Here is a 21,851-nt window from a genome sequence, read left to right as displayed (position 1 = left end):
AAGAAGTCTCCCCATCTCAGTGGCCAGCTCCATCAGAAAAGCCATCAGAGAAACACTCTGAGATGCTAACACCTTCTCTTCCAGTTGGCCTCCTCTTACAACCTGGATGCCTCAACAGCCGGTGCCACAGTTTCCAATTACCCAGATAACATCCCAAAGTCACTTTGGAAGAATCTCTGTCTCATTTTGTCTTTCCTAACCAGGAATTTACATGGTAGAACTAGATCTAGTACTTCAACAGAGAGAAGGCATGATCTAAGCGTCCATGGCCGTCCTTGACACTGTGTGATTTGGAGCCAGGCTTTGATCTTTCAGGCCCTCTATTGGCTTATCTGTACATAGAGGTGATGATTCTTTCCTCCACGCTTGGATCTCACTTCAGATAATGTCACCTCCTTAGAGAGACCCTTCCTGCCCAACCATTCTAACAAGCCACCAAACACAGCCGCTACCTGATTCTCCATCCCATTATCCAGCCTGATTTATTCCTGCACTTTCATCACTTGATATTGTATTATCTATGGATTTGTTTCTGTGTGCCTCCCACTAGACTGTAAGTGCCACGAGGACTGGGACAGTGTCCTAGCAGCTTTCTGCTCTATCCCAGCGCCTAGCACAGTGCCTTACACATGGAGGTGTTCAGTGAATAGTTATTGAGTAAATGGAGGACACACCCCCATCTACCCTCTCCTTCTCACAAAGTAACAGAGCTTTACTGTTGCATTCCCAAACACTGAGAGCTCACTGAGTTCCCTGCCAAAGGCAAGGACAGAATACAAGTGTCATTGTTTGTAGTTAAATACACGTTGGAGGCAGTGAACAGGTACTCAGGGTATTTGCAGGGCCTTGTTTCACTGTGCCTACCAGACAGGAAATGTGTTGGTCTTTGGGAAAGGAACCACTGTATCAGTATATTCCAGTAAGTACCTGGTTATTATTGATCATAATGCCTGAACTTATCCTGCAGACTTACATTGCACACATGACTACATGTCTCCTTATTCTTTAACTCAAGGAGTATTGGGGTTTAATGATGAAAGCCATCAAAACAAAATGAAGGGCCTCCCTGGTGGCGCAGTGGTTGAGAGTCCGCCTGCCAATGCAGGGGACACGGGTTCGTGCCCCGATCCCGGAGGATCCCACATGCCACGGAGCGGCTGGGCCCGCGAGCCATGGCCGCGGGGCCTGTGTGTCCGGAGCCTGTGCTCCGCAACGGGAGAGGCCACAGCAGTGAGAGGCCCGCGTACAGCAAAAAAAAAAAAAAAAAAAAAAAAAATGAAAAAAACAGATGCTGTCCCTCGTGTCTAATACTCCAACCATACCCCTGTCCCACCCCATGCTCACAAATTTTTTAAAACACACTAAACTGATAAAAGAAAGAAAGATGACCTACAGGGATAGGAGCAATTTTCTAACCACTGGTAAAATTAGCTCGTGTACAGGAATTGATTCCTAAGTAAAAAATGGGAATCAAAGCTGATATGCTTTGGCTGGTAAAACAAGATGACTTGGTGAAATTTTTGAAGGAAATGTGTCAGAGTTGTCTAAAGACCATCAGCTGGACTCTTCTCAGGCTTTCCCCTCCATCAATTCTATTGTGCTCTGAAAAGAGGCTTTCAGAGGCTTAACTCCATGGCTTAGTCTTTATTTCAATAATAGAAAAAGGGGGAAATCCCAGCCAGAGCTCCCAGGAAGGAGGATAGATACATGCTAATCACATTAATCTATTATCAAGGTAGCTCAGGAATTCTTGTCAGGCAGCATGGTGCTGTGATTTATAATACATTCATCTTTGGGACTGGGACAAGATTATCAATAAAACCCAGTAAGTAGACAATATGTCACTAAAGTAGGAGGCTTAATGTGGTGACTGAGACCCATTGAACTTACTGCAGTATTTGTAGGGCCCAAATATCAAGAAATGCATGGTTTATGTGGATTTAAGTGCATTCTGAAATAGAAAGAAATGTTAAAGTAATGGCACAGAGGCTAGAAAGATCTAACTGTGGAGGAAAAATAGCAGTGTCGATGAACCAGAAATAACAGACTGAAACAGCTCAGTCAGAGAGTGGATCATAATGAAAAAGGCAAAGTTTGCCTGAACGCTGCTTGTCCTTCTAATCCTGGCTTGATCAGTGTATCTGAGCCACAATTTCTTCACCTGTAAAATGAAAATATTTCATCTCACCTCATAAGTTTTTTTAAAGATAAAATAAGCTAATGGATATGAAAGTATTTTAGAAACTAGTAAATGCTATGCACCTGTAAAATATTATGATTATTTGTTTTCAGAACAAAAAGAAAAAGCTAGGACAGCTAGTATAATTCTTTCAACATGAAGAGAATATGTAGATTCTTAGTAAAAGAGCTATTTTCATGTGGATCTGTAGCCATAGGCATCGGTGAAAACCACTCTCTCTTCTACTGAAGTACAGAGACTCACATGTCACCCACATGAGAATGGCAGAAAGGAAACCATTCTGTAAAGGCCTGAAATGCAGTGTGAATTCTGGGGGTAGCCTAAAGGTTACCTTTGGAACTGGAACAACGCTTCAAGTCACCCCAAGTAAGTCTAAATTCCTAAGCACTTCTCCTTACTTGTGTTGTTGTCTCTCAGATTGTAACATTTGGAGCACATAACGGAGATGTTCTTTCTTAATAGAAAAGAAAGCCAAGATACTACCCATGAGGCCAATTGAAAACAGTAAATTTGCAGAGCATAGGAACCAAAGAGAAGGCAAGGGGTGTTTTTTTTACCAGACCTGAAGCAGAGTGGGTGCCCTTTAATCAGGACGCCTGGCTTTGGGGACAGAACAGGACTCGAGTAAGTAACCAGGCTACCACTAGGCCTAAGTCTGCAAAATAAGTTGACTGTAGGAGCAGGAAGCTGTCACTTAATGATCTGGATGCTATTCCATGAAGTTTCAATTGATTGCAGTTAAAACTAGGAGAGACACTATGGCAGAAATCTAAAAATTGATAAGTGTGATGGAGACAAAAGGACTAGATACATCTGCGGGATGCATAGAGTTGAAAATCACAAGTTTGGTGGTGACAGACCCAGAGCGATGAGGAGAGAGAGGCTTCATTTTAAGTGTTGCACAATAAATGCCCATATTTGAGTTGAATGGCCTGTGTGTTATGTGGAATGTAAAAAGAAAGTTAAGATGTAGTCCCCTTCATAGGTGAAAGGGCTGTATCTCTCAGTCTTGGGTATGCGAAGGGTGTGTGGGCTTGTGGGTGTTTTTGGCTGACTAAGAAACACTGTGGGAAGGGTGGAGGCTATACATGGATCTTCGGGAGAGGGACAAGACTGCTGGTCAGGGCTGGTGAGTAGAGTATCAAGGGAACAACAGGAAGATTGATGAAAATATTTTCATGTCTCAGGAAATGATTGTGTGGTGGAGGATACGCTGGAGTTTGGGGCATCACTGTTACTAGAGGTCTAATGTCTGGTTCTAGCAAGAGAATTAACCCCAGTACAGCTGCAATCTCAATCTCGTAGGAAGGAGGAGAAGGATTCCTCACTCATAGTTCCTCCTAACATGTATCTGCCCTATGCTAAAAAGTCTCATGTCTCCAGGGTACTTGTGTAGCAGTGCTGGTTCAGTGTGCTTAACCCCACATCACCTGTTTTCCTTTTGTAAAATAAGGACAATAATATCAGAGTTCATGGCACAGTTAACGGCCCAAATAAGGCAAGGTGATATATAGAGATTGTCAACCCACTTGGCATGTGTAGGTTCTCCATAAATGCTGGTCTTCTTTCCCTTCCGTAAGCAATCAGAGGTTGAAAGACCCAACACTGCAGGCCATTTTTGTATAGGGGGTTGCCATAGTGTGAATTCAGGATACGACAAACTTACTTTTGGAAAGGGGACTATGCTTCTGGTCTCTCCAGGTAAATGTTGACCCAATCCCACTCCTGTTTTCTCGTTCTCTGGTTTAAGACTTCTACATGTAATTTCTGTGTTTTACCCTTGTGGATGCATCATCCTTGTTTTATCAGTTGACCTATGAATTTAAGATTGAGCCTTCATGGAGCACTTTGAAAAATGAAAATAACCAACAGAGGAGTTGGATTAGTAGGATTAGAAGTTGAATTAGTTGAATTAGTAGAACTAATTTGCTAGGTAGAATGGAATAGAGACTAATACCCAGATAATTAAGACAAACCTGGTTTCTCCAGAAATAGCCTGGCTTCCTGTTTAAAGACTAGACTGTAGCCTCACCCCAGGCATCCCTCCCATTCCTCTTCCCTCTATATCCCCAATCTAGCTGAGGAGTCTTGGACAATCTGTGACACCTACAGCTACAGAATTCTTTCATTACTGAGAAGATCTGCCTATTAAAATTGAAAGATCCTTAAGAGCAGAGGTTCCTGTTATATACCATGAAGTGTCTAATATGGTCCTTTTACAGAGTAAGTGCTTGATAAGTGCTTGTTTAATTGAAATCAAATACCCAGAAAAATCAAGTTTCCTGGCCAAAGGGAAGAAGTGAATATAGTAAGCAACACAGTACATTCAGTATGTGGTGGAGAAGGAAAAATACTAGATTGAGAATCAAATAGACCCGTGTTTTTGTCTCTGCTACCAACTAGCAGTGTAACTTGGAGCAGATCCCTTGCCTCTAGGCCTCAGTTTTCTCCTCTATAAAAGGGGAAGTAGGTCTGGTTGATGTCCCCTCTGCCCTCCTGGCACCAGCAGCCTATGAATTTATTCCATTTGAGGTGGGGGGAGCTTTTTTCTCATATGAATAAGTCAAATAGCTATATTAAATTTTAAGTATTTTCTAACTCATCAGGGTAAATCAGGAAAAGGTGTGAAGTGACAGAGGGAGTTTATTGTGAGGCATCGGACACTGTGGGACTCATGGGGAGGAACAAACAAACTCACCTTTGGGAAAGGCACCCGGCTAAAAGTGGAGCTGAGTAAGTGTGCAATTCTAAGGTAACTACAAAATGTATTCCAGTGACAGTGAATGGGAGAAAAGGAGATGTTATTTTTGTCATTGGTATCTTATTTATAATTAACCATAATCTAGTGCTGAAGTATTAAGAATTGTGGCACCCAGATAAATTAATGAAAATATTCAAAGACTGTCCAAGAACATTTTCTTTAAGTTAGAATTTAGCAAGCTATTAAGACTTTTCCCAAGATGTGAGGCTGACAGAAGCTCTGTCCAATATTAGAGTTTTTAGCACTAGAATTGAGCTAAATGGAGCCAGAAAGAAGAAAAAAGCAGAAGAGCAGAAAATTGCATGGCCATGATCTAATGGAACTTTTCTACTTCCACTGCCATTGATTCTGAGACTCATTGCAGGAGACTATTCAAGGTCACTTGACCTATGCCCCAAATAAGCCCTACCAAGTTCATTCCAGAGATTATGTCCCTTTGCACTAAACATTATTCAAGAAGAGTCAGTGAAGTGCAGAGAAAGGAGCCCAGGGCTTCTGGTTGCAGTCTAGAGTTCTAGATTTGATTGAGCCCCAACAGGCGGTGTGAGGCTGAACAAGTCATTGCCCCTCTGTGTGCCTCAGGCTTTTCCAGTGTGAGATAAGAGGGTGGAAGCCCTCAAAATCTGTGATTCTTACTCCTATACCATCCTAGAGTTTATACAGCCCAAGGGTATGGACTCATGGCTATTTCACAAACAAGTTCTATAATACTAAAAAAAACTTGTTAATCAATCATTTAACTTAACATATAAATCATAACCACCACCTCAGTTTCTATGATGTGTAGGTACAATACTAGGGGCATGACAGACAGTATTGTTTATCTTCAAACAACTGTGGATCAAGGAACAGTATTCCTATTTTACAGAAAAGGAAGCTGAGGTTCAGAGAAGTAACTGCCCAAGATCCCAGGGTTAGTGAGTGAAAGGGTCTAGATTCAAACCACGGTCTGCCTGCCTGAACTCAATGCTTACTCTTTCTACTACATTATGTCACAGACCCTGTGCCAGGGCTTACCTAGAAATGAGAGAGGATGCCAATCAGAGTTAGTAAGGAAATACATGGAATTTATCTTTTCCATTCTTAGATACTGCCATGACTTGAGACATGGAGCTTTGGGAAATCTTGACTTGGATGCCCCAAATCTAAAGGGTTCTCTTCCCTTTTTAATGAGGAAACAAGTAGTACAGGGGCTGCTGGGAGAATTTACCCCAACGGAGAGAGGAGACAGAAGAGCTGGCAGCAGCCATTTCCTTATTCTGACTCTCCCTTCCCCTCACAATTTCTTATATTTTCCCCATGCAGACCAGTGTCCAGTGTAACCCATCTATAAGTGCCTGACCCATTTGTGAGTTATAGAAATATGCAATATTGAGTACACTTTGGACATTGCTGGATCATAGAACTTTAGCTCTGAAAGGGAAATCCAAACCTCTTTTTTTCCAGTAAAGAAATTAAGACCCAGAGAGGTTGGTTGAATTGTCCATTATCGTAAAATCTTATCATAAAATCAGTGTGAACTAGGGCTGGGATGAAAACGTGGGGATCCTGGTCCCTGGGCCATATTCCATGACTACTGTTTGGTGAACTAACCCTTTCAGTAGGTAGGAGGTATGAGATTGTTCATGAATAGGAAGAAACCAAATGGATTTACTGGGAGAATGTAAAAAATTGCTCCTTATTATGAGCACCTTCCCATAGGCTCCCTGGGCCTGCTTCACAGCTGTGGTTAAAAAAATGGAAGGGGGCTTCCCTGGTGGTGCAGTGGTTGGGAGTCCACGGGCTGATGCAGGGGACACGGGTTCGTGCCCCGGTCCGGGAAGATCCCACATGCCACGGAGCAGCTGGGCCCGTGAGCCATGGCCGCTGAGCCTGCGCGTCCGGAGCCTGTGCTCCGCGGCTGGAGAGGCCACAGCAGTGAGAGGCCCGCGTACAGCAAAAAAAAAAAAAAAAAAAAAAAAAAACGGAAGGAAAATGAGGCAGCCTATTTTGTCACAGCACAAATCACTGTGGGAAACAGTGGAGGCTCCAACCTTGTCTTCGGGACAGGAACAAGGCTATTTGTTGAAGCAAGTAAGTTCCTTGAAATAGCCTGATTTGTATTACAGTTGAAGGATATCTGTTTTCACTGATTTTCCCCCAAGGGTTTTGTCTATTTAAGTAAGAAAATAGTTTGGTGATGGTAATGTTGCATTATATGTATCCACGAGCCTCATTCATGCCAGAAACATGTAGTAAACACTTCGTAAGTGTGCATGGACATAACTACCCTAGGTTCCATCTAGAACTGAAACTCTGTAATTACATAAATGGCTTTTTCAACCTGAATACTCATGACATTTTTTATATAATCTACTGCATACAAAGCAGGATTTCCTATTGAGTTGTGACTTATTTCTTGTCATCTTCCAATGGTCTTAGAAATGAAGGTTAAAGAGTAAAATTACACACCTCTTCCCACTTTGGCGCATGTACACAAACTCGGGAACATGCTTAGCAACTAACTTGTGTGTGACTCAGGAATCCCCGGCTATAGTCCAGCTATAGGGCACCATTTGTATAGAGTTGGCCCAGTTATAGCGTACCATTTTGTATAGAGTTATGTCAGAGTGTGAACACAGGTTCTCAGAAATTTGTATTTGGAACTGGCACCCAACTTTTGATCAGCCCAAGTAAGTCAGCTCTCCAGAAATGTGTAAGCCCACCTCCAGCATTGGGTTTATATTTATATATGTAGCATTTGCTCTGGTCTATAATAGAATATTATGATGATGACGATTATCATTATTATTGTCACATCATCATTATTATTATTACCACTACTGTTTTGTTATTATTGATCATAACAATGCTGCTACCTCGGAATATATTTTTCTGCCGTATTATTCGTTTTACCCTTTAAGGAGAATCAGTGTCAAGGTATCAGGAGAAAACTGGTTGAGTTTCCTTTGCAGTCAAGTACTTGTTCATTCAGTTGCCCCCTCTCTGCTGAGGGTCCATAGGAACTTCACGATGTCGTGGGTTTTATGCTGCCTCCTGATTATCTCTTTGAGTTGCTTCCTTGGTTTTTCCCTGCCTAAGCACTTAGGTTTTGCAGCTCATATGTACCAAAAGTATACTTAGCTTTTAACCTCTCCCAAAACTGGCCTTCTTGTCCCAATAATTATGCACAGTAAAAGTCAGTTCAACTCAGTAAGTGCTTTTGAGTATCATCAAGCCAAGGGCCATAGGTGGTTTAAAATGAAACAAACAAACCAAGAAAAGAAGAAGCATAAGATGCGGTTCTTGCTCTCAAGAACTTCCAGTCTCGTCAGAAAAACAAAACACTCATCTGTTGAAAGTCTAATAACAATTTATATGTGGGTGCACCAAGCAGTGTGCTGTGTGTGGTCATGCGCAGGACCTGGGACCCTACTGACTGGAGACAGGACAGCAGTGACAATGGATAGCCCCTATTCCCTGGCAGAGCGCAAGCAGGATTCCACCCCTCTGTTTCTGGAAAAGGATTTAAGACGGTTATCTGCTGAGATGTTTGATTTTCTTGACAGAAAGGCCCCTTGACAGAAAGCAACATTGACTTAGGTGAGGACAGAAAGAGTAGAAACAGGAATGAGTCAGGCGTGAGTCACCCAGAAACCTCGCTCAGCCCCAGAGAGGATGCGGTGACCCTGAGTCACGCTGAGGCGTGTTTTTAGCATGTGCCCTGGCCTGGCTTGCTGGAAATGCTCTTGCTCCTACTCTTTCTGGCAAAGTGAAAAATACATTTTTGCATATGCCCCTAAGGCAATGGCGCCTTCCTCTCAGGCGGGGCAGCTGAGGTGGGAAAATGCAGGCTGCTGCCTGATATCTTTCTTCTTTTTTCTTTTTTTAAAAATTTATTTGTTTGTTTGTTTGTTTTGGCTGCATTGGGTCTTCGTTGCTGCGCACGGGCTTTCTTTAGCTGTGGCGAGCAGGGGCTACTCTTCGTTGCGGTGTGCGGGCTTCTCATTGTAGTGGCTTCTCTTGTTGCGGAGCACGGGCTCTAGGCACACGGGCTTCAGTAGTTGTGGCTTGAGGGCTCTAGAGCGCAGGCTCAGTAGTTGAGGCGCATGGGCTTAGTTGCTCCGCAGCATGTGGGATCTTCCCGGACCAGGGATCAAACCCGTGTCCCCTGCATTGGCAGGTGGATTCTTAACCACTGCAAGAGAAGTCCCACTGCCTGGTATCTTTAGAAACACGTATACCCACCCGGCCTATGTGGGAGGCAGGTTTTTCACCAAGTTTTGTAAAGGTTCTGTGTTTCCCAGAGGAGAAATAGCCAGAGGCTGTTTGTTGATGGCTGTGATGAGGAAAATGGAGGTGATGGGTAGCATCAGGGCTGAAGCTGTTACAGCCATTAGGGAGTCTCCCTCCTGTGCTTAGAGCACCCATCAGAAGGAAAAGGTTAGGATCAGCCTTCCCAGGATCCCAGCTTTTAGAGCTACTGGGAAGTGTGTGTGTCCTCCATGAGAGGGTGGGCAAACCCAGGACCTTTTTGTAATGCACTTTCCCAGAGTGTGATTATGGGAACAGATTCACTTTTGGAAAGGGGACTCGAGTATTGGTCACACCAAGTAAGTGAGCCGGGATCCTCCTGGACATATGACCCCTCCCCCACCCACCGCTCTTCCTACCCCGTAGGTACCGGACAACTTCTTATGTCCATGGGAGGGCGGAGGGCATGTCCTCCATCGATGCCACCCCTAACGTCCTTAAAGCTCACTGTGTCAAACCTTCGTGTGCCCCTTGTTTCTTCCACCCTCCCTTCGTCTCAGCATCTCCACTGACAATACATTGAATAATATAAAATTTTCCTTTGCCGCCCATCCTGGGAGCACTTGTATCTGACAAAAGAGTAGCAGAGTCACACCTTGCTGTGGCCCCAGGCAAGCAGGGTGGTGCTGGAGGTACAGCTGCTGGGGAGTTGCTGCCCTGCTTCTCCACTGACAGGAGCGTGTGTTTTCTCCTGGGTAGAGGAGGTGAGGAGCTCTTCTAGTCCCCAGTCCCTGGCTCCCATCACCACCCCTCGGCTCAGGGTTCCAGGACAGCTGTGGGAGATTCCTGCAACTCTGGGCGCGTTGGCCAGTGTTTCCCCAGATTGTTGCCCCAACCACTGGAGCAATAGGTAGAGGGAGGTCACGGGAGATGGGTTTTAGCAAAGGCTTTCCTCGCTGTGTGTATCAGGAAGAAACTATGGACTTATATTTGGAAGAGGGACCAGGCTTGTTGTTCATCCATGTGAGTATTATAGAAACGGTCAAGGGATATTCTGTAGACAGAGGATATATGATGGAAGGATACTGCAAAAATGAGGGAGTCTGTGACTGGGCTGCTCCATCGTGAAAGAGCCCTTTGCTGTCTGGGAGTAACTTACCATTGTGTCAGGTCTAATGAAATGATTGAGGCTGTACTGGACAAGGGTTTTGCACAGTGTGTGCAGAGGACAAATCACCAAGGTTTGAGAAAAGAGGCTTCACTCCTGGTTAGGTTTCTGAAGCAGAACTGTCTTCTTGGCAGCCAAGGGGTCCATCCTGCCCTTCAACCCCCTGGCTGAGAATCTCTCGCAACGTCCCCTTGGATCCATGAGATATCTGTCGCACATGACAGCATCCCAGCCAGAATGCTGAGGCACCCTGGGGTGCTGGAGAGGGCGGTGGGCCAGGACAGGTCTCCTCTGGCTACAAGAAGCCTCATCCTTCCCTTAGTGGAAAGCACTGCTGGGAACCACCATATTAATAGCTACTATTTACTGAATGCCTGACATGTTCCAGTGACTATACTCTGTCCTTCAAAGAATTTCTCATTCAGTGCTCACATCCATCTTAATGCTAGGTAGCTGGTATTAGGCCCATTTTACAGATGAAGAAACAGAGGCTTGGGGCAAGTAGCTTGCCCAAGATTACACAGCTAGGAATAATAGGGCCAGAATTTAACTCTAATCTATTTGACTCCAAGGCCTTACTGTTAACCATGCCACCACACTGCCACCACTGTCCCTCCTGCACTCTGTGAAGGAAGACCCCAGACCTCAAAGGCTACCTGTCTGGGCCTTGGTTTGCCTATACTGAGCCTTCTTGCCATGGTGACCATGGTAGCTTTGGTCCAGGACTTAGCGTTTCTGAAGAGATGAGTAAAGTCATTGAATTGGGTTGGTAGGATGCAGGTATGGCAGGGAGGGAAGCAGAAACCTAGGGGGATTGATTATTGGGCATAAAGTGACACAGAGAGAAATTTATCATCAAAACGATGGAACAGGCTGTTCAAAAGCTCCATTCCCAAGAGTGAAGGCTGTAAATGTGGGGCGGGAGGTGTGAAGCGCAGGCAGCAGCGCTGGGTGGCAGATGGCAGGTATTTGTACTGCATTGTACCAGGGTGTGGACACAAGCAGCAGAACACTCACTTTCGGGAGTGGAACAAGACTCCAAGTGCATCCAAGTAAGTGCCTGACCTTAGACTCCAGCCAAAGACACAGAAGGTCCCTACTCGGCTTTCTTAGTTGTTGAGTCTGCACTTCCCGAGCTAATTTCTCATGATTCTTCATGAGGCTTGAATGTTTTGAAATTTGAATTCCCAGCCACTAGCTCAACAGCGGTTTATTTTCTAAAGGTAGTAATTGCCAGTGGGGCCTGGACGTTTCATTGTTACAGAGGCAGGCTCTTTTGCTATTTCTAGATTCCTTTGAGACAAAAGACCTTTATCAGAAATCATGACTAATTATGCCAAAAAATTTTATTTTTGTTACTATCTAGTTTTCATGAGAGGTGATAAGTTAAACTTCCTAAAGACCCTGGGCATGGAATACAGTCTCACAAAACTCCATATCTAATCAAGAGAGATAGGAAGAACTTAAGGCCTAAATGATACAATAAAAATAATACTGGGTTTAGAAAATGGACCCATACAGAATTAAAAGATAAATGAAACAGTCCTAATAAAAGAAGGTAGAGGACAGGATTGCATTTAAAATGAATTAAAAAGAGGGCTTTCATTCAACAAATATTTACCAAGCAACTATTATATTCTAAGCACTATAGAAGGAGGGAGGAGGGGAGGGAGGGAAATGCAGAGTCTCCGCCATCCAGGATCTCCCAGTGGGTAAACATCCGTATAAAGAGACAATTAAGCCCAGTGTCACCACACTGTAGTGGAAGTACACACAAGTTGCGATGGAATAACAGAAAGGAAGGCATCCCCGACCTCCTGTCCTAGTTGTCTGGTACTTTCATGCATTCTGCACTGCATCATAAGCTCTGTTAGGTCAAGACCCTCCCTCATTCATCCTTACACCTCCACACTCCAGCACAATGCCTGATGCATAGGTGTCACCTAAGAAATGATTGTTGAAAAAATGCCTCTAGCTGGGAGACTCAGGGAAGGCTTCAGTGGAGGGACAGTAACTGTTTAGAACATATTGGTTTAGACAGTAGCAAGTATTCTCCCACAGAGTTGTTAGATTTCAAAACCGGGAGATTACAGAATCCATCTGAACGTGCGTGGGTGGGCGAAAGCCCACTTCTCTGGGGAAAACTTCCTCCATATTTATCTGTTCATTTGTGCACTTCACCAAAGCCTCTTCCCTGCCCTGGGTCAGTCCAGGCTACATTTAGAAAGCCTGAAACCCATCATATTTCTAAAGAACCAGAGTTCAGAGGCATAAGAACTACAATACCCTGAGAGGGAAGCAGCACAAATGGGTTTTAGCAGCAAAAAGGAGAGGTCTAATGATAAATACATGAAGTCTATGACCCGACTTGAGACGCCACCCAGGAAACGTTTCTCCATTTGTTCTAAGGAAACTTTTCTCCTTTAGGACCAGAACCTTCTTTGAAGTACACAGCTCTAAGGTGTGTAGGAAGGTGTGTGGAAAGAAAACCAATAAATTCACATTTGGGAAAGGCTTTAAAGTTGCCTTTGTTCCCAGTAGGTAAACCCTGCAAAGTGTTAGGGCGATGTGGTCTTGCATAATGACTACGTACGTATCTGCCTTCGAGCCATTCCTGACAGTGGCAGGAAAATTTGCTACATATGAAGCTCTTTCATAATGATTAGAAAGAAATAACCAGCATTAATGAGGTCCCTAATTGTGTCCGTAGGAGTTGGTAGGAGAACAAACAGATTCAGAACACAGAAAGCCTAAGGATAAAATTAGGCTGAAATTTAGGATGAATTTTAAATTCTTTGAACTAGAAAAGGGATTTCCAGGGAATGTGTATCTAAACCTGTACATGTTTCACAGAGGTTAAAGGGTGTTTTAAGAAAAAAATTCTTGAATCGAGTAAGTTTAAGAAGCTCTAAATTTCTTTATTGTAAGACTTCTCAGAGCCTTTAAAATGCTCCTGTGCGCTGTTGGTCTTCAGGACTGAAATACGCTATACAGCGTTTTCCAAACTTCCTTGAGCTTAGAATCTTTTTTGCAGAGAAACTTAGGACTAGAGTTCTGTGAATTTCTCACTGAGAAGAACTTGTCTAAACCACTCTCAAACTTTGGAGATTTTTTTTTGTCCCCATATGAATGTCAACCCTAATCTTAGAACCCTCCAGAGAAATAGATTCTCAGGCCCCATCCATAACTCACTCCTGATTCTCACAACCTTCAGAGTTAAGCAGTCCTCCTTGTGCATTGTATGTGATATCCCTATGGCAATATTAGTCTCTCTCTGTCTCTGCCTTCAAAGACTAATAGAACTGCTTTCTAAAAGGAGAGCTTTCATAGGCCTCCCTTCCATGAATTAAGCCCTACCCAAGGTTTTCCGTCTATTGCCGGTGCTGTGAATTTTCCCTCAAGATTCATTTCCCAGTTAATCCCTGGCTCTTCTCCAGACCCTTCCAATTGTCCTCCTTCACTTCCAGTGTGGAACCCACAATGGGCATCCACCCTCCAGGAAGGCCTGACCTGCTCAAGGCCGGCTAGGAGGGAAAGGTCTGTGAGATTAATACACAGAAAGCTGAGGAATTAGGACTCAGTGGGCCAGACTTTTTTCTTGTGCCAGAGAAAGGGGGAATTTGGAAGAGCCTGTAAAACAGGCACAGGAGACATTTCTGCCCGAGTGAAGCTGACCCTGCCGGGGGCTAGAGTTCTTGTAAAGTACCCTCCTAGTGTGTGTTGTCTGGTGGCTACAATAAGCTGATCTTTGGAGCGGGGACCAGGCTGACTGTATGCCCGTGTGAGTGTGATGGTGCAAATGACCAGGGCAAAGTAAGTGACAACTTGTCTATGAGAAAACCAGCAATGATTTACGGTAAACTCGAGGATATGTGAAACACTCGTTTCCATTTCTACAAACTCTTCTGGTATCTTAAAATGTTCCCGTTTCTCATACTAAAGACAGAAGTGCCAAGGGCCAGTTGAGGAAATGAAAATCTGAGGAGAATCATTTACGGAAACATGAAAAGAGTTGCAGATATTCAGTGCTTTCAAGCAAAACAGATAATGTCAGCACCAGATGATCTGAAGATTCAGGAAATAAGCTAAGTGCTCTTGGGGAAAGAGATGAGCTCATGGCAAACACAAATTCTCTTTTATTGCAGCAGGTAGCTAAATTCTGTGCATGGACTAATGAGCATGGTGTGGGGATACCTGCTCACAGAATCTTCCTCTCTGGAGCTTAGTAGAGCATTGAACCACTCCCAGGGTAAAAGTGACCCAGACCCCTATCTGAATGGCAAATATAACAAGGCACGGAGGCAGGATGGTGTGGGGTTCATAGCACAGCTTGGGAGGCTGGCAGACCTGGGGGAAAGTCTGGCTCTACCATCTCTAGCTAATTAAGTCTCCACTTTCTCAATGGCAAAATGACAATAACCACATCATAACAAGACAATACTCAGCATATAGCAAGTAATCAATAAATGGTAGCTTTACTAAATAATATTGATAGTAATTATCATCATCATCAACAAGTCTTTGTTATTACTAAACCTTCATTATTGTAAAGGGAAAGGGGAATGACTTCCCTGGGAAATATGAAACCTAAGAAACAAAGACCCAGGGTGCCTTGTAGAATGGTGCCCTCAAAGTCTGGTGGGTTTTAGCAGGTTAACATCAGGAAGGTTATTGCAAAGACCTTACCCTCAGTGGGGATTCAGCAGTGGTAACAAGTTAAACTTTGGAGCAGGGACCAGACTAAGTGTCCAACCAAGTAAGTAATGCAGGGCAAGGGTGGACATTGACAACTAATTCTTCTTTGTCCAAGATGCTGAGTTGAGCCCAGGTATTATCTTCTGTAGGATCCCAAATGGTTCTTTCCACCCATCGCAGAAAATCCTCTCATCCTGTGCTCAATGCTCAGGAAACATCCTTGGGCCACAACCTGAAGAATCATGAGTCAGGTGATGGGCAAGGAGTCCTGGACCTTTCACGAGAGGATCCAGGATACTGCTGCCCTGAGCCGGGGGGGTTTGCTCTACTGAATTCTTGGTTTAAGGAAACCACAGCCTCCAACCAAGGGCACTACAGCAGGATAAGGCAGGAGGGGAAGGATTAAGAGACAAAGTCTCAACACAGAAGATCAGAAGGTATTACCTCTGAAGAGTGTGACCCTCCGTCCCCTGTGAGAGACCAGTGTTTCTGCTACTGAAATAGGAGGTAGGTCCAGTGAGTTTCTGTAATGGTGTCACCTGCAGTGTGAATACCAGAAGAATGACCGATAAACACACATTTGGGAAAGGAACGCAAGTGGCCATAATATTTGGTGAGTCATTCTAGGTGGCACCATTTGCAACCCCATGGGCCAGTGTCACTAATCTTTTCCCCGGAGATATTAGTATTACTTTGGTAAGGCTAACTGTGGGTATTACAACTAATTGTCTTACAGAGGCCTCTGTGAACGGGAAAAGCCACACTATCGATCTGTGTTTCTCTAGGTCAAATGCATTAAAATTTTACTCTAGTCATTCAGTGGCTAATTTTAAATGCCTTCTATGTGGCCATCAATCTATAAAATGTGAGACTGAGTATGAAGATATCTAAGATAGTTGCCTGACCTGTCTCCAAATAGTATAAAAACTAGCCAAAGGGACCAAACTATTGTAAATTTAGCAACCTGAAAACCATTTTAGTATCAACCAGCTGATGATGTCAACAGGCACAGCAGAGATACAGAGGAATGGAGTCCCGGCTGAAAAGTTGGCCTAGATGGAGAAGGTTTGATGCAGTAGAAAGCATTCGTTGAGTCTGAAGGATAGAGTAAGATCTGTTTGGGCAAAGCAAGGACAGGTGGGGACTTCCAGGCATAAGGAACACCAAGAAAGAAGGCATGATCTTGGGAATGAACAAGGCACATGATTTTGGCCAAGTAAAACATATCTAATAATGAAGTTAGATGGACAGAAAGCCAAAGATAACTTTATAAACAATGGAGAAAAGGAATACTAGAGCCTTCAAGAGAATACAGTATTGATCACAAAACTTGGTATATAGTAAATAATAATAGATCATATATAGTACTTTTATTATTTTTTTAAACATCATATTTCTCTGAAATGGTAAACTGAATAAATACAAATTTGCTTCAAAGTCTTAAAAAAAGAGAGAGAGAGAGAGAGAGAGAGAGAGAGAGAGAGAGAGAGAATACAGACAATTAGGGCCAGGACCAGCCACTAGGAAATTGGGAATCCAATTCAGAAATGCAGACCAGAGGTGAAGGTGAGAGGGGCCAGCTCTCCATGGACGGCTTGTGGCCTAGACCTCCCCCTTCTTGCTCAGTGGGCTGTAAGAGCCCATCCCTCAGAGAAGGGGAAACCTAGGCTCTCTGTAATGGAGACATTCAGAGTGGTATGGAGGTATTGCCTCCCAGATGCAATTTGGTAAGGGAACCAGAGTTTCCATTACTCCCGTAAGTCTGCACAGGCTCACTGCTTCCTGACGCTCACCAGAGCCTCAGTGGAGCTCAGACTCAGAGTCAGTGCTGCTAACTCACATTTTGGGTCCCTGGTGCCTAACTACCAAGAACAGATTTAGGGGTAAGGGAGCATTCGATCACTGCTGTGCCCCCGGGGATCTAATGCACTAGAGCCTTCGGACATGTGCTTCTGCCGTTAGTTCTGAATTTAAATGAACAGTTAGGAACTAGAATAGGTGACTTCCACACTGAAAAATTGATCCAGTTTTGCTAAGGCTACCTTCTGAGATGTCATCAGTGGTAGGAGGCGTTTATCTTGCTAAGGTGAAACAGGATGTCTCTCCTCCCAGGGCTCTGGCAAATGGACCCCTAAAGCCCTCCAAATTAACAGTGACTCATTCTTTGTTTTCAGACAAAAAGGTCGCACTAGAGGTACACAGGGCGTAAAAGTAAAAGGGGGCTTTAAAGAGTCAAGTTTAGGGATCAGTATCCAGCTTTTTTGACCAAAAGGTCTAATTAGCAGAAATTCTGCAAATCCGATGATCACTAGGCCACTTGTTTATCCAACAACTATTTCTTGAGCCCCTAGTATATGGCAGAGACCAGGGACACAGCAGTAATCTAGGGACAGGCCTTTGCTGTCACAGAGCTTACATTCCAGGGAGCCAGTGTGAAGAGTTTGGTGTAGCTGTACTCATACAGGGCATATAAAGGATTTGAGAGAGGAAATTCAAGCTCTCCCGATCATGGCAGCCCCTGAATGTCATGCCAGGAAGTGTGGGCATCATCGTATAGGCAATAGGGAGTCTCTGAATTATTTTGAACAAAAAGTGACCCGATCAGCTCCATGTTTTAGACAAGTCATTTGGATGATGAGCTCAAAGAAGAGATGGAAGTGTGGGGAGCAGGAGAGGGTGAGTAAGAGAGGAAATCAGGGGTAGGGAAGCCGGACAGGAGAAACAACAGCCAAAATGCACATAGGGAAGCCCAAAGGGTATCAACTGGTAAAAACAAGACTTGAAAGAGGCTAAAAATCACCTCAGTTCTTCTGACTTCACTAACTGCTCTTTCATTTTGATCTCTCACTAGCAAAGTTGAGCTACAATTGGCCTGCCCCGGTATCACCCCTCACAGAACTCAAGTTGGCTCTAAGTCTCACCCTCAGCCCCTGGTGCCTTTCCTCATGGTCCGTGGCATTGCTCACTCCAGACCAATGCTGTCCAATAGAACTGTCAATGACAATGGAAATATTCTGTCATTCTGCACTGTCCTATACAGTAGGCATCAGCCACATGTAGCTACTGAGCTCTTAAAATGAAGGTTTATGGGTAATTGAATTTTTAATTTTACTTGATTTTTGTTTGTCTTAATTTCAATAGCCACAAGTAGCTAAAGACGATCACATTGGACAGTGCGGTCTAGACCTTCTCCAGCCTGACACCCCCCTGGCACTAGGACTTGAGTGAGAGTTTAACCAGGACTCAAAGTTGGGCATCTGGCCCCCACAGTAACCCCCTTCCCCCTCTAAGGCCAACCTGTGTCTGGTGGCAGCTTAGCCTCTGCCTTCTTCTTGAGGCCACATTCTCTCAGCACCTCCACACCCTTCCATGTCCCCCCCGGCCGGTCCCACCCATGACCCCCGCTGATGACTAACAAATCCACTGGAGTGTGGTATTGGCTAATAGCTTCCCATCTCTCCCCTCCCAGGAAGAGATTTACACCATAGATCCTTAACCCACAGTGATGTCAGCCCCACAGGTAGATGGAGGTTAGAGGGGAGCAGGCAGAATCCTTTGAAGCCAGAGGTTTGGATGTCGCTCACATGTGACCATGGACCCACCCCTGCTCTGCTGCTCCAGGGACAGCCCCACCACAGACAGCTCTGCCTTGACTCACCATCCCAAGGCCATGCCAAGGGCTGATGCCCCTGGTTTGGTATCAAGCTGGATGTCTGCATTGCCAAGGCCACCCTGGCTGGCTCAGCTAGTGGGGTGCATTATGCATCACTGGTCTGCAAAACTTTGCACGCGTGGTGAGGAGCTGGGGCAGCAGAGAACCACAGGGGCAGGAAGCTGTTGTCCCAACCCTGCTGTAAACTCTCTGGGTGGCCCTAACGTGTTAATCCTCCAGGCAAAGCTCTGCTTCCTCCTCCAAGGGCAAGAGGTCTGAAAGAATAAACACTGAGGGTTGCATTAAAAACACAAAATCCTATGAAAACACTGAAGAGTCATTCTCAGCACTAAAGAAAAGCCTCCAGCAACTCCTGCTTCCCTGGGGGGTGAAGAGTAGAAACTGTGTATTACTCTTGGTAGCACATTATTATGGCAGTCTCCTGGTAGTATCAAGAGCTACAATTACTAAAATTATTTCAGTATTTCACAGTTTATTAAATATAATTCATATGGAGAAACTCTCATGGCTTCTCAGAATAGCCTGGTTAGGAAAGTGGATGAGGCAACATCCGCATTTGACAGATGAAATTCCTGACACTCAAGGAGCTGGTGTGAATTGCTCAAGGCCTTGTATCTAGTAAATGGTAGAGCCAGGGCTTGGATGCAGATGTTCTGATTTAGCATCTAAAACTTTTATCAGTGAGAGAAATCTCCTGGTGATGCGACGGATCTTCCAACTTCATGCCAGCCTATCGTAAAGCTCACATTCTTGTCAATGCCCAACCTTAGTGGGGGAGACCACCCCAGATTCTAAGACGTATGGTTTGCTTTGCTGGACATCTTTTCTATGCTCGTTTTGTCCTGCCAGAATTATGTTGTTGCTTACTGTGCCTACTGAGCTTTGAAGAAGTTCCCTTAAGCAGAAGAGTGGGCAGTATCCTTAAGTAGCCCTGCATTTCTGGTTTCCTTGAATGGCAGGCAGGGCCTGGCAGAGAGCATTCACTAAGAGACTGGCCTCTTGGCCAGGACTCATGGTTTGTGCCTGTCCCTGAGTCCCATCTGTTGCAAGCTGCTGGTGTCTACAATGTTCTTTCCCATCTAAAGCCTGACAAATATGACTTGTCAGCCCTACAGAGCCCCATTCTTGCCCATCACTGGCATCTGGACTCAGGCCTGGGTTGGGGCAAGGAGGGAAACGAACATCTCCTAACCCGTGTCTTTTGGGTCCACAGATATCCAGAACCCCGACCCTGCCGTGTACCAGCTGAGAAGCCCCAAATTCAGCAACACCTCCGTCTGCTTATACACCGATTTTGAATCTCAAACCAATGTGTCACAAGTCACGAGGCCCATGCATTTCAGCTCAGACAGCACCGTGCTAGACATGGGAGCCATGGGTTCCAAGAGCAACGGGGTCGTGGCTTGGGACAGCAGGACCGATTTGGGATGCGCAGACACCTTCAACCAGACCTTCTACTCCAACTTAGGTGAGTGCAGCCTTGGTGCCGGTCTAAGCTGAGTCGCCTCCTTCGAGAGGCCTGGTTGTGCTCGGGTCTCGGGTCCTTGGTATCTAAAAGCTGCTCTGATTGGTGGTCTCAGCCTCATCAACTGTCAGCAAAGCCCCCTCCCCTCTCTTTACTGAGCACCAGTGAATCCCATGCCGGCAGGCCACAGAACGTCCTGGGCAAAGAGAAGAAGGGGAGAGGCGAGGGGCACACTGGCCCTGAGGCTCACCCACTCTGAGTCCCCACCCTTCTGGCTCCGCTCAGCCCCTTACTGCTCCTCCAGGCCCCGCCCTGATGCACTTCTCCAAGATCCCTCCCCTTATTTCTCCCTCTCTGCCAAAGGTCTCTCCCAGCTCCTAACCTCACGCATTCATTCATTCATTCACTCAGCGATCACTGATTGTGCATTACAACATGCCAGTTGCTGCCGTGGAGGAGCAAACACATCAGATGATGGGTGTGCCCTGAGCAAGCCCCATTCCGGTTGGGGGAGACCAACCATCAGCAAGTGGGAATCTAAAGAACTCCAGATTGTAATACATGCTTTAACTTGGAGTTGGGGAAACAGCCACCTTAGGAACAAAAGTCACAGAAGGGCTCTCTGGGGAAATGCTATTTGAGCTGAGATTTCAAGACTGAGAAGGTACCAGCCATGCCAAGGGCAGAGAAAGGACCCTATAGAGGCCTGAGCCAGGAGCTCAGTGAGAAAGGAGAAGGGCAGGAGGAAATGAGATGGAAGAGATAGGCAAGGGCCACATCACGGGGCCTCACCCGTCATGAGAGGGAGACACTGTTCTAGGTACAATGAGAAGCTTTTGATTGGCTATAAACAGGGTAATGACATCCAATTTACTTTTTTTAAAAATCACTCTGACCGCTGAGTAGAAAATGGATTGTAGGAGCCAAGAGTAGAAGCAGAAAAGAAGCCCTTGCAGCAGAGAGATGATGGAGGCCAGGACGGGCTTGTGGCAGGGGAGTTAAATGCCCATGCCCAACACTATTTGGGATGCAAAGGTAGAACCATGCAGGGATGAGAAGGAAAAGAGGGCAACAAGGAAGGTGGCTGGATTTTATTTCTGAGCAGCTGTGTCAATGGTAATGCTATTTACTGAGTCAGAGAAAACAAACAAACAAATTTGGGATGCAGGGGTCAAAACTTTGTGGAACACACGAAAGCATCTATACCCCTCATGGCACTTGTCACTGTGTCTGTCTTACTTCCTCTATCAGACTCCAGACTGGAACTCGCCCAAGGGCAGGGTCTAACAGCTCCTTAGGGCCTTGTGTCATGTAACATGCGTTTAGCACAACCAGTGTTCATTAAGTGAATAAAATGGTGCCTAGAAGCCAGGGTGTTGGTCCTTCAGGGGTCAGTGGCTCATCCCAGCAGGTGCCCATATGGGACAGGTTCTCTCCAGATCTCTGCACAAGGAAGAACGGAGAGGCTGGAGACATTCAGCAGCCCAGCTTCTGGGGTGGGAGAGCCAGCACGCTCGGGACTCTAAGAAAAATTTCTTTGTTTGTTCCTTTTAGGAATTCCCTGTGATGCCAAGATAGTACAGAAAAGCTTTGAAACAGGTAAGGGAGGGGTCTATCCTGGCCTCACACAGGTTTGTGGAGGCGATGAACCCACAA

General features: G+C 45.1%; 1 gene segment (V, D, J or C); it reads left to right on the top strand.

The window, feature by feature from the left end:
* LOC132488387 (T-cell receptor alpha chain constant-like) overlaps positions 1-21,851 on the top strand; it is a 302,514-nt gene that overhangs the window by 278,220 nt on the left and 2,443 nt on the right. Inside the window, 3 exon segments of the C gene segment in view lie at positions 868-919; positions 19,944-20,198; positions 21,750-21,794. Of these exon segments, the coding sequence occupies positions 868-919; positions 19,944-20,198; positions 21,750-21,794 (352 nt within the window).

This window comes from Mesoplodon densirostris, chromosome 4, assembly GCF_025265405.1.
Source record: "Mesoplodon densirostris isolate mMesDen1 chromosome 4, mMesDen1 primary haplotype, whole genome shotgun sequence".
Classification (NCBI taxonomy): Eukaryota; Metazoa; Chordata; class Mammalia; order Artiodactyla; family Ziphiidae; genus Mesoplodon; species Mesoplodon densirostris.
This window is presented reverse-complemented; position numbering and strand designations above follow the sequence as displayed.